Consider the following 13,942-nt stretch of genomic DNA (forward strand, 5'->3'; position numbering starts at 1 on the left):
TCATGCAGGAACAGGTTTCAGCCTCTTAGTTCCAGTGAAGAGGATTTGTAATGCTACAACACTGAGAAACATCCTATACAATTGCATGCATCTGATATTGAAGTTATAGAGGTGCTGGTCAGATGTCCACAACTAGACTTTTTGCTGTTGTTTGTTGCCAATTATCAGTAGTAGCTTGCATTATATGGAGATTTATGTGGAAGTCTCTATGAATTAGATTGTACTGTTGAAATGATTAAGCATTCAGTTGATCACATTAATAAACTGTTATAGAGAATTAAAATTTTTGCTCAATTTAAGACAAATATCTCTAATATAAGCATTCCAGTCAGGTGATGTAACGACTCCCAGGTTTTGTGAAGCAAGTCTTTGTGGTTTCTTTCATAAAACATTGATTTGTCTCTGAAGGCAAGATAAAAATGCAAATGGTGCTGTCTCTATCTGCTGTGGGTCTTTTTGGTGCTTGGGTGACAAAAGGTGGAGGCCATTAGAATAGAGGTCATTAACATGAGAAAGCTCCAGTGAAAGGACTATCTTCCTTCCCCACATTGTTCTGAAACGTTCCTTTTCCCAAGGCAATTTGGTTTTTACCTTCCGCAAAAAAGTCTATATACAGCTGTTCAACAAATTTATACTGCATAGACTTTGTATTGAAAATGCATACAAATAGATTCTAGTTATTCATGTTTTAAATTAAGGTCCTGATTCAATCAGTGAAACACCAGAATTGTCCTGTTCTATCAGCTGAGTTGAGATTAGCAGCATGTCTGGTTTTTACACAATGTCTTCTCGACTTGGGTTTCTGTGAGCTTCTGGCAGTGGCACCGCATCTTGGAAACTGTTCACAGCCTGCATCGTGACTGAGAGGAGCTGTGAATGTGGTAGAATAGGACTGTGAAGTACTGCAGACTGAGAACAGAGCTCAAAGTTGCAGGATATAAAAAGCTCTTTCCCAGTTGAAGAGATTCTGCAGTTCACATTGTCCTCAATTCTTGCTTTATGACGTTACACATAATCATGCTGATACTTTTATTACAAACTATAATGACGTGTTAATAAGTCAATTGTTCTCCAATCGGGATGAAGGATTAATTTTTTTTTCAACCAGTGCAATGATTTAACCACAAATCTGTTGTTCTGTTCTTCTCCAGTGGTCAGTTTGCTGTAGTGAAGAAATGTCGCAAGAAGATCACCGGACAGGAATATGCCGCAAAGTTCATCAAGAAGCGTCGGAGCAAATCGAGTCGGCGTGGAGTGTCCAAGGAGGACATCGAGAGGGAAGTGAGCATCCTGAAGCAAATCCAGCATCCCAATGTCATCACTCTGCACGACGTGTTCGAAAACAAGAGCGAGGTCATCCTCATTCTCGAGCTGTGAGTATAAGACATTTCTTTCATGACTTGAAAAATGCAGACAGAAACTCACTCACTCATCTTCTACCGCTTATCCGAACTACCTCGGATCACGGGGAGCCTGTGCCTATCTCAGGCGTCATCGGGCATCAAGGCAGGATACACCCTGGAGTGCCAACCCATCACAGGGCACACACACACACACACGCTCTCATTCACTCACACAATCAAACACTCACACACTGCAGACAATTTTTCCAGAGATGCCAATCAACCTACCATGCATGTCTTTGGACCGGGGGAGGAAACCGGAGTACCCGGAGGAAACCCCCGAGGCATGGGGAGAACATGCAAACTCCACACACACAAGGCGGAGGCGGGAATCGAACCCCGACCCTGGAGGTGTGAGGCGAACGTGCTAACCACTAAACCACCGTGCCCCCCTGCAGACAGAAACAAGATTTGTAAATGAATTTACAGAAATGTCAAATGAGTCTAAATCTTAAATGAAATGAAATGCTCTGATTCTTGACTGGTCAGAGGGGGGAATAAAACTGAGTGGAACTGATTATACTGTTAGTTGTTTTCCTTCCTTTTTATGCCAGATGCTGTATTATTTCTCCACACCAGATGTTTTTATTGTTTAAAAGTAAAAAGGTCTGTTGTGCAGCTGTAAGAAGTATGTACACTTTAGCTACTCCGCCAAAGCACAGCCATTCATGAAGCAAACCCTTAATACAATCAGTCCGTTACATTGGCCTCAAGGCAAGCACGTCACATGGCTTTTGAGGAACCAGTTTCTCAGGTGCAGAACCGGCCTGGCAGGTTCCTCCAGTCACACGCATATACAGACTTTTAGCAGCACACACCGACTAGAAAGACACTTTAAATGTCTATTACATTTTCCCTAGCTCGTTCCACAAAGACAAATGGCTAAATTATGTTTTACTGCTAAGATTAATTGCGGTAAACTACATTAACATGCCGTTTGGGAACAACTTCGTGTGTCGTGGTGTCTTTGTTTGCATGTTAAGCTTTTATTTGAACAGCCTTCTATAGGTCAGTGTGTTATGACTGCACACTGCATAGCTTCTGTGCTAAAAGAGTGCCATAGAGTATCCTAATCTCCAACCTAAACCGGACCCAAACACACTTATTTGTAAATTGTTTTTCATTAGGGTTTACTCAGGAAATGTGGTATTCTTGAAAATCTAGTTCGTTCAGAAAAACACTCGTATCCAACAACAGCATGAGGTTGTGTAAATGTACATGTAAGGAGATTTGCTAGCATGAACCTGGGATGATCAGCTTCAAATCGTATAATTGGCATGAACTGTAATTTTTTTACGCCTAAATGAAAAATATTGAAAATTGCAATGAATTTAATGAAACTCCAATGTGTATTTTAATTCCTTGAAAGATGCCAATTCAGTAGAGATGAAAGAAATGCTGCCATTTAACAGGAGAAAGAATTAGTGTTTGTTGTAGCTGATGCACTGTAGTGGCTGACCTTCATTAGTGGAATATGTAACACTTCACTAAGGAGGCAATTTTTCACCGTTTAGTCATTAGTCGGGTTTTGTGTGGGGTCGCAGAATGTCAATTTAAGGCTGATTGGTATTTTTATTAAGATGAATATGCTTCGAAAAACTAAAAATTTGTTTTGTTCATTTTTTCCAGAGTTCTGTTAAACAAAGAAATGAAATTATCTGAGGGATTTAGAGTAAATGCCGTCATGCACTTGTATGTGATTGCACAAGGCTGTCTCTGCTTTAGAATAGCAGGTAAAACATTGGCATTCAAATGAGTTTTGAGAATGACGGATACAAGTTTTCCTGTGAATGAGTTAAATACCTTTATGACAGGATGGTAATTATTTTCTGATGTTTCCTCATTCAGTGTTATTGGAATGTTGAATTGTGACATTGCAATGATGCTGACATGGGTACACCTAATCATATCATAAGTCTTATGAGTTAATTTTGTGTGTGTTTTCTTTGTTTTAAGTTTTTCAGTTATAAATTATTTCCTCTTGTTAGTTTTGTAAACAGTACAATGAACTATTGTATTCTCTGAGCTCACATATTTATATATAATTCATTAGTGCTGCTCACTTTGTTTCCTCATATGCAACCCTGGAGAAGGGGCATAACTAAACATCCTGCTGTAATCCTTACACAACACCACCATCCATTTCTAGTGAAGTGAGGAGTTGGTTTTTTTTTTGAAGATTCTTCAGATTTTCTTCAGAATGGAGAACAGAAACCTATGTGGAGCACTTGTTTTTGTAGCAGGGTGACTGGTGGTGACCTCAGCTGCACCTCATCACAAGCTGCACAAATGATCATAGTCATCACTGCACAGCTGCTGCACTGCTTCCTCTTCCTACATAAGCCCATCCAGATCCTGCCAGCTCTCGGAAAGAAGCCATGATTACAGCTTGGCTAACGTTTTTAATTGGCAAACCTAACCGTTTACAGACGCTGTCTTATCCGTGCCTTTTGTTTTGCAAAAATTCATGTGGAATATATCATAGATATTTTTCTTTATTAAATCTGGACTTAAATGGATTTTCAGTGGTGATTCACCATTGACACAAGTCCAAGCTTAAATCCAGTGACAAGGAGTGTGATGCATCTTGTTAGTACTGAGACAATTAATTGACAAAATTTAACATCAACAAATTTCGTTATTGATGTGTTAGGGAGTAGAGTGTCTCTCTCTCTCTCTCACTCTCTCACACACACACACACACACACACACACAGAACCGCTGCTCACTGGATATTTTCTCTTTTTCGGACCATTCTCTATAAACCCTAGAGATGGTTGTGCGTGAAAATCCCAGTAGATCAGGAGTTTCTGAAATACTCAGACCAGCCCGTCTGGCACCAGCAACCATGCCACGTTCAAAGTCAATTAAATCACCTTTCTTTCCCATTCTGACGCTCGGTTTGAACTGCAGCAGATCGTCTTGACAATGTCTACATGCCTAAATGCATTGAGCTGCTGCCATTGATTGGCTGATTAGAAATTTGCGTTAACGAGCAGTTGGACAGGTGTACCTAATAAAGTGGCTGGTGAGTGTGTGTGTGTGTGTGTGTGTGTGTGTGTATGTATGTATGTATGTATGTGTGTGTGTATATATATATATATATATATAATTATATGCTTCAAACAAAGCAAACAAAGTATATCCAGAGCTCTATAAGGTATAGGCACATTTACCTTCCACTCTGCTGTTGGTCTCATAACATAAGCTTTGATGTGAGGAACAAATCAACTTATTTTTTCTTTTTTACTAGTATAAGAAATGGTGAAAGCTCTGTGTTCCCATGTTGAACCACGCTTATTCACCTCCAAGTATTCTCCTTATTAAGGTTGCTCAACTGTATCTCAGATTTATAAAGCTTTTAAACAAGCTTCCCTACCCTGCCAGAATATATTCTCTTGTACTGTTTTGATCAAAGAAGTGTTGTCCTGAATCCAAACTGGTTTATACTGCATCATTATTTGGATTTTGAATGTTTTATTCAGATGAAAATCCTGCATTAATGTACATTACGCAGTGTTGGGTAGCAGTGTTTAGTAGCATGGGTAGTTTGAGTCGGTTTAAATTGATTTACATGTAAATACTGATATATTTTTACTCCAGTAACATTTCATAAAGATTTAATTTTCTTAACCTATACAATTATTTATAATATTTTGTGTGTCAAGTCATCATGCTGCTTTTAGTTTACAGCGATCCTCAGATGACTCGATTCTTTGAGTTCAGGGAGTCAACCTCAAGCCCTTAAGTCATCACAACAATGTAATTTGCCTTGGGGAAATCTGGCTCATAAAATGAATGTAGCTTCAGAATATTTCAGTTAGCAAGATAATCACTGGATATTGGGCTTTAATTTCAAGTTCATCAAATCGCTTTAATGGTTATCTTTAAGCTAGTGATAGCTTGGAATTTAATTAATTCTAGTTGAGTATTAGTTGATAGAAATGCTGAAAATAAATATATATATATATATATATAACTGCTTTTGAAGTATATTATTAAATCAAATAGTTCATAGAATTATTAGTTGTAAAAGTAGTCATTATTACAGGTTGAGTTTGTTCCACTTAGGATATTTAGCCTTCAACGAGTTGTCAGATTACTGTCTTGGACACATTCCATGCATCTTGGCAGCTCAGTCTGTTGATTCCTAAATCCTGTACTGAACTTTCTCTATTTTTTTAAACATATAACTTTCTTAAATTTCACTTGGTGTAAACAGGTTATTTGAGAGCAGGCTAATCTGTACTAGAGCTCTCCTTTGACCAGTGTTTTCCCTGTGTTCTCAGTGTGGCAGGTGGAGAGCTCTTCGACTTCTTGGCCGAGAAGGAGTCTCTCAGCGAGGAGGAGGCCACCGAGTTTCTCAAACAGATCCTGGATGGCGTCAACTACCTGCACTCCAAACATATTGCTCACTTTGACCTGAAGGTACCATGCTAGTTTGAGCTACTTGATGCCTTTGTTCCTTTGGTGTTGTCAGCATTACAGTTACAACATCTAAGAGAATGTGTAATGACGTGATTTTTTTTTTTCTTCTTTCATGGTTGCCTTAAAGTCTCATAGTAACTGTCATGAAATAAATGTTAAACATGTCTCCTGATTTACATGTAACTGATCCACATTACTCCTAACCCATCAACTGTTATTGACTGTCTAATAAGTTCTGCCTGAATTCTTAGCAATTTTTTTAACGTTTCAGTTTGATATTTTGAAGTTAGCTGAGCTGAATACTGCAGTCTAAAAACAGGAAGTGTAATTCCTATGGAACATCCAGACAGAAATGTCTTTCTGCTAAGCTCAGATAGGACTCTGCTTTCTAGAAAGTGCTTCTGTAGTTTTGCATGTGATTTCCATGTGCTATGTCATATTTCCTGAGCCTTTGTCTCACGTGCACTATTACTATCACTATTACTGCACTATTAGTACACATAATGTTTTTTTCTTCTATCCCTTGTTCACTTTTTGTTGTTGTTGTGGCCTTTTTCCTTCCTTTTTCTGCACTGATCACATTTGTCATTTAAATGACTGGAACTTTCTTTCTTTTTTTCTCTTCTCTCCAGCCTGAGAACATCATGCTGCTGAATAGGAACGTGCCTCACCCACGCATTAAGCTCATTGACTTCGGCCTGGCGCACAAGATCGATTTTAGCAACGATTTTAAAAACATCTTTGGCACTCCAGAGTTTGTCGGTTAGTCTTTTGAGAGATTGAATAGCATAGCAATTCCCATTCTGTCCCATTTTTTCCTCCACTCCCTTCTATCGTAATCTGAACCAACAGCCTGACATAACTACAGAGACTTAAAGTGGATCAAATCCCAATGTCTTGGAACATCGCCGTGGTTCATGTGAGGACTCATTGGCCATGTTCTGGATATTGACTCTGGCTTTGAGTAACACTCAATACAGTCTGATCCAAACCACATAAATGTCTTGTTGTACTCATGAGTCAACTCTGTAGCTGTAGCCCCACCCTTCCTAACCCCCCCAGTCTGTTTCTCTGGCACGTCACCCAGCTTAGCTTGAATGGCAGCCAACATAGCCACCGGGCGTGATGAGACAGCAGAGCTAATAGAGAAACAATTATCTCCCCAGATTAACCGAAGGACACTGAAGAGTGGCATCTCTGCCTGATTTACCTTCAAAACAAGGCCATGAAAACAACAAGCCAATACCCAGCTGCAGTATTTACTCTGTTCTGCCTATATATAAACATATGGTGTCATTAAAGCAATAGTTCTGAGATAAGATTGTTTTTTTTTATTGTATTAAATATCAATAGCATAAAATCAAAACGTTAGCATCTTAAAAATTGAATCAAACTTTTGAAACCCATTGGTATAAATGTAGCGTTTACCACAAACATTAATTTCAACTTTTTCTGTACTGAGAAAAGAACAGAAAACCCCATTTTCAGCACAAGTGCAGATGAAAATGGATGCAACAAAACCTCCAGTGTATTGCAGTTAACTAGAATTTTTTTTTACTCCATTTCTCTGATGACTGAAAGTCAGATAAAATTATTTACAGTGAGGGGAAATAAGTAACTGGAGTGTTTTGTTTAAATATATATAGACATAATGCCTTTTAACTTTGTACTTATGCTTATGAGCACTTGCTATTTTGTTCATATTTAATAAGTGACTATATACAATTGAGGTTTATTAAACGACATAAAGGCAAGTGTCCAAATCATAGAAATGCTGAATTCTTGATTGGGATTGGGCAGAAGGTGTTAAATATTTTTGAACACCACATGTTTAAATCACACATGAAAAATTTCAATAGCTGCCCATAGACCTCCATTATAAATGAACTCTACCTCAACATAGTTCCCTTTCTTTTTCTCAGTACAGGTAGTAGAGGTAAACTATTAAATTTCCTGTCTATGGTAATCTTTTCTATTCTAAGGTTATGAGGCATGGAGAGTAAGCTGAGAAAAAAGTTTTATATCCCCCTTATACTCAGTACTCTGCTTAGAAGTTTCCACTGGTCTGGACTTACCCTAAATTTGATGAAGCTCACAGCAAGACTTCCTTTTTATTTAGAATCAGCTCATAGACGCCATATTCAGAATCTCTGTTTTTATCACTCACACATCAGAAGCTGAGATTTCCCCACTTTCTTACCAAATGACTCATTTCACAGCTCTAATATTTCAGTGTGAATAACAGAAGCCCCCACCCCCTTTCACCATTTTATCGTGTTCCTGACGTGTTTTTTCAGACGTTTTGGTTTAAAATATTGCTCTGTTTTGCAGCTCCAGAAGTGGTAAATTATGAGCCACTGGGCCTTGAGGCAGACATGTGGTAAGAAAACACACTACAAAAAAAATTAGTTCAGATAATTTTACTTAATTATCCTTTTAGTTCATGAGTTCTTGTCCTCTCTTTTTTTTCCCCCTCAGGAGTGTTGGTGTGATTACTTACATATTGTAAGTATTTTATTATGATGGTGAAATACACTTACAGTTATTCTTTTTTCGTCTGCATTGAGTAACGTTTGTGAGTGTGTGCTGCATTTTTACAAATAAAGAGATGATTGCAGAATGATTGCAATTCCAGCAGCCTATTAGTCTACATTGGGAATTATATCAAGTGTGGAATTTGATCTTTGCTAGAGTTTAATAGATAATAGTAGATTAATTTGTGTGTAGAAATGTAAAAAAAAAAAGTATCCCATGAAATAGTGTGGTGTCCCTTTTGGAGAATTTTCTGTGTCTGATGACTTAACGGAAACAGTGGAAACTGACTACAGCTGGAGATAAGGTCCACGCAAACTGCACCTCCATCCACCCCTAATGCAAACAATATCGATAAAGCTCTTTGAGCAAACCCTCAGTAACCCACAGTGTAGCATGTAAAGGTGGTTTCTCACATATTTCTATTCTTTTTTGTTGTTCTGTCGTTGCTATTCCTGTTGTCATGCCACCTTCTGTTTCTCCTAACCTTTGTGTGGTTTGTTCCACCTGACATCCCCACGCTTGCTTTTCCTGCCTTACCCAGTCAGAGTTCAATTCCAGAACAGTTCAAACACAGAGATTTCTTTCCCCTTCTCTCAGATGCTCTCCTCCAATCCCACACTGCTGTCAGTAATAAGCTAAAAATAGAGTCACACATCAGGCTGTTATCATTTCCTCTTCTGTTTGCATCCACACCTTTTTTTTTCTTTCATCGCTTTTATACGCTTCTAAATTTGTCGACTTAACCCTTCGGGAATCCTGTTAATTGGTTGTTTTCTCCAGCACAGCTGTGATTAAAATGCATTCAGTCATTTACAATTTTTCATTAGGCAGCAAAATGATTCACTTTGGCCTAATGACCTGCTGGTATTTGTCCAGTTTAGCTCTTTAATTAGCAACAACAAAGATGGCTGGCATGTGAAAGGATTACGCTCTAAATTGCACACATGCTTTAAATTCCTCATCATACCAAATTCTTGAAGGATCCATGTTGACTTGAGATGATCTGCTTGCGTCTCAGTTCTTCCTTCTAATTCTCTGCTTATATTTTTGAATTACTATAACACACCAATACACTCATTCATTAGGTACTTTTTGAGTCTCTGGTAAACAAAATGATTTTCTCCAACTTGAAGCACTAATGCTTTGCTACTTAGCAGTCCTTCCACTTTAGGTTATTTAGATGAAGGATTATTGACTGTACTCATCTGGAAATCTGGAATAAACAATATATTACAGGTGTTTTGTTTTGTTTTTTCTCGTAGATTAAGCGGTGCTTCTCCCTTTCTGGGCGAGAACAAGCAGGAGACTCTGGCTAATGTGTCGGCAGTGGACTACGAATTCGATGAAGAGTATTTCAGCAACACCAGTTCTCTGGCCAAAGACTTCATTGCACGTCTCCTTATCAAAGATCCAAAGTAAGAGCCAACGCCATCTGCAGTGTAATCTCCAAAATAGAAAGCAATGATTTGTTCCTGTAATGGGGAGTCAGACTCGATACCAAATGTTGCCAAGGAGTTAAATATGGAGTGTAATTTAAAGTTAAAATGCTTGGAATTGCACTAAATGGGCGAAAGCACTGATGACCTGATGAGTGCAAAAAATGATAAAGTAAATGATAAAAATAATATATGAATAAAAATAGACCGCTGTAATACATAATACAAGCTGTTACATTTTGAACAAGTAGTCAGCAATGACTTGTGTAAGACTCATTATTGTTAAGATACCTAGGTGTCTATTCTTTCATCAGGAAACACACTCGCTTCTACATCTGCCACATTCAAGCAAAAAACTCAGACTTTTATAATGGAGAACAGTCAGTGTATAGCCAGGAACCAGCTAAATGTGCAGAAATTGAGGACAATAGCAGTTCCTGTTTTGGCTCTTTGTTCGGTCACTTGACTGGACCGTTTGCTCAGTAATTCTACTTCCAAACTTCCCCCATTTAGTTCCACTTCACATTGCTCTGACCTTATTGAGTCCTGACGTGTTTTGTGCAGGAACTAAAAATCATTCTCTGGAGGTCTTTATCTGAAACCTGACTACAAACTCACTACAAACATGTGGCTTTACCCGAAACGTGTGGGAATCCATTAGTGATGATGTGTGATGTTTTTTTTAGAACAATATTGCATGCTCATTTGGTATAAACAGTCTGTCTGCCACTCTGGCACTTGACCTGCTGATCTAAAGTTCATCTGATGTTTGGAGATTTATTATCTCATGGGATGATGTGAGATATTCTGATGCAGTGTTTTCTGAGTCCAGTTCTCAGGTGGCCTCATGTTACACTGTGGTGTTTTTCCACACATTATAAACACTTGCTAATTAGCTGACGAGCTTAACTAGGCGTGTTAGACGAGGAAAACACAGGCACAAAAGTTTCAGGGCTTCTTTCTTGGCATGTATAACCCATAACGAATACCAGATAAGGTGTACAAGATCTACTAATGATGTGAATTCCAAACTGGTTCATTCACGTGTTCTTGTGTGCTGTGTGAACTTTATTATACTGAAAGATTTAGCTCTCTGGGGTAATTGCATATATATTATATATTAGGCAGATATATTAGGTTATGAAACCACAATAAGCAAGACAGAGTTTGGCTAATGAGATGATATATACTACGCAAGAATAGATACTAATATATTTTGTTTTGTGTGTTGATAATGTAATAAAATTTAAACACAATTTACTGCACACGTTACTTCTGCTTTCAGTTTGTCAATTTACATCTGCTACAAAGAGAGGAAAATTTTAACCATTTCAATCTTTTATAGCCTATTCACTTCACATAGTTTCTCTGATCACTCACTGAAAACGATTTATTTATTTATATATTTATTTATTTTTTGTTTGTAGTTGTCTGACAAACAGGTAGGCTTACTAGACTAACGTTACTAATATGTTCAAAAATGGATGATAACACACCAACCTATTGGTGTTTAAAAACAAAACATTTTATTTCATATGTATATTTTAACAAAATTTGCTTCATGGAAATTATATAGACACCAGCCTCAAGTTATGTGATGAGAAAACCGCTAATGGCTAAAATGGTTGTCCAGCGATTTACCCACAACTTTTTGATGAGGTGGCAAACACGAGACGCTACTAAAACATTTGATTTCCAATCAGTTCTCACTTGAGAGACAGACCTCTTTTTTTTTTTTTTTCCCTCCCCCACAGAAAAAGAATGACGATCCAGGACAGTCTGCAGCATCCGTGGATTAAGGTTTGTCCATGTGTCAGTGGTATGAGTTTAGCAACACCACAACAAAATGAAAACAAATTCATTAAATGTATGTTTATCCTTTTTCAGCCAAAAGACACCCAACAGGCACTTAGTCGCAAGGAATCGGCCGTGAATATGGAGAAATTCAAAAAATTTGCAGCACGGAGGAAATGGAAGGTAAATATTATTTAGTTGCAAGTCACATTTGAAAGATATACAGCAGTTTCAAGGAACATCAGTTATTTGGTGACATACAAGTACATGACAGCATAAGGCGACGAAACCTTTTGAGAAGCAATATATAATATCATGTTTAGAATCTTGGGTTGCATGATTTGTAAGACAACCAGAGATTATATTGTTATCCCAAGCACGAGCATCTATTATTACTGCCTATTGATTTAACAGTCTTTATTTTTGCCTCTTTGGCAGCAATCAGTGCGTCTGATCTCGCTGTGTAACCGGCTCTCCCGCTCCTTCCTGTCCAGAAGCAACATGAGCGTGGCACGTAGTGATGACACACTGGTAAGATCCTTGCTGAGAAAAGTCTTACTGAGACTAACAGACTCGTTAATGAAGACTGATCACATGCTTTTCAGCCACATGTTTACGGTGGGATACAGTAATACACAAACACTATTACAGACGTTACCGCATGTTTCTCAACACTCAACACAGGCTCTGGTTCATAATTAGGAAATAGATTTGGTTCTGGTTAATAATTAGGAATTAGTAAGCTATTACATGCTCATTAGAATGCTCATATGGCTAAATATTTGTAATACTACTTCTGCAACTTATTCCTGCAGCAATTACTGTTACTGCTGCTACCGCTGCCCTTACTGCTGCTACCGCTGGCCTAACTGCTGCTACCGCTGCCCTAACTGCTGCTACCGCTGCCCTACCTGCTGCTACCGCTGCCCTAACTGCTGCTACCGCTGCCCTAACTGCTGCTACCGCTGCCCTAACTGCTGCTACCGCTGCCCTTACTGCTGCTACCGCTGCCCTTACTGCTGCTACCGCTGCCCTTACTGCTGCTACCGCTGCCCTAACTGCTGCTACCGCTGCCCTAACTGCTGCTACCGCTGCCCTAACTGCTGCTACCGCTGCCCTAACTGCTGCTACCGCTGCCCTAACTGCTGCTACCGCTGCCCTAACTGCTGCTACCGCTGCCCTTACTGCTGCTACCGCTGCCCTTACTGCTGCTACCGCTGCCCTTACTGCTGCTACCGCTGCCCTTACTGCTGCTACCGCTGCCCTAACTGCTGCTACCGCTGCCCTAACTGCTGCTACCGCTGCCCTAACTGCTGCTACCGCTGCCCTAACTGCTGCTACCGCTGCCCTAACTGCTGCTACCGCTGCCCTAACTGCTGCTACCGCTGCCCTAACTGCTGCTACCGCTGCCCTAACTGCTGCTACCGCTGCCCTAACTGCTGCTACTCCTGCTGCTGTTACTGCTGCTACTCCTGCTGCTGTTACTGCTTTTACTGCTACTACCGCTGCTGTTGTTACCGCTATATTTATTCTGCTACTGCTACTGTCACAACTTCATGGCATTTTCATGCTGGTCATATACAGAATGAGTTAATCAGATGTAAACTACTATACAAATAACCAATACTTGCATTACATTAGCTAGACTTGCTGATTAGCATATTGTTATCTGCTGGAATCAAAGCTATGCTTAACCTGGCAAAAGAAAAGTAAACAACCTAGCTTAAATATAGCCAGGTAAGGTTAGCACTTAGCTCAACATGCATTTTCAGATTTTTGGAGTTTATGATCTTCTAGCAAGGCAAAGGACACATCTCATTCAATACATGACTTTGCTAATGCTAGTATATATAAAATGACATGATCATTTTTATACCATAGATGAACTTGATTAGATGCTAAACTGAAATGACTACTTGCTAAACTGAGGTACATAAAGCAAGTAACGAGTTAACATAATTTGTAAACCTTTTTAACTGACAATCACAGAAAGAATAAATATTCTTAAATAATACTCAAGTATACAAACCACCTCCAGTTACTCAAGTGTTTTTCCCCCTACACCTCTGATCATCCTTCTGCTAAGAAAGGTATATCCAGGAAATGAGCTCATGTGTTTATGCACTGTTGTGTGTCTGTGTGTGGGCGGGATGATGGATAGGAGTGTGTTTTGAAAAGGAAATGGGCCTATGTCATCAATTATTCTTGTTAAGTTTTGACACCCATCCTGCTCGCTGTGCAGTGTATGATAGGTGCTTTTGAAAGCTACATGGTTATTATTCTTCACTCTAGCCATTAATTTCAAATGCAGAAGGCATCACTGTCATCTTAGGTAGCCAAATCCTG

At 39.0% G+C, this 13,942-nt stretch overlaps 1 protein-coding gene across 1 annotated transcript in view; it reads left to right on the plus strand.

Annotated features, from left to right (window-relative positions):
• dapk1 (death-associated protein kinase 1) overlaps positions 1-13,942 on the plus strand; it is a 63,354-nt gene that overhangs the window by 22,691 nt on the left and 26,721 nt on the right. Inside the window, exons 3-11 of the mRNA XM_060882564.1 lie at positions 1,152-1,373; positions 5,693-5,831; positions 6,464-6,593; positions 8,163-8,211; positions 8,310-8,336; positions 9,629-9,781; positions 11,557-11,602; positions 11,690-11,779; positions 12,035-12,127. Of these exons, the coding sequence (XP_060738547.1) occupies positions 1,152-1,373; positions 5,693-5,831; positions 6,464-6,593; positions 8,163-8,211; positions 8,310-8,336; positions 9,629-9,781; positions 11,557-11,602; positions 11,690-11,779; positions 12,035-12,127 (949 nt within the window). The remainder of the gene's footprint in view (positions 1-1,151; positions 1,374-5,692; positions 5,832-6,463; positions 6,594-8,162; positions 8,212-8,309; positions 8,337-9,628; positions 9,782-11,556; positions 11,603-11,689; positions 11,780-12,034; positions 12,128-13,942) is intronic.

Source organism: Tachysurus vachellii, chromosome 12 (genome assembly GCF_030014155.1).
Source record: "Tachysurus vachellii isolate PV-2020 chromosome 12, HZAU_Pvac_v1, whole genome shotgun sequence".
In the NCBI taxonomy this organism is placed as follows: Eukaryota; Metazoa; Chordata; class Actinopteri; order Siluriformes; family Bagridae; genus Tachysurus; species Tachysurus vachellii.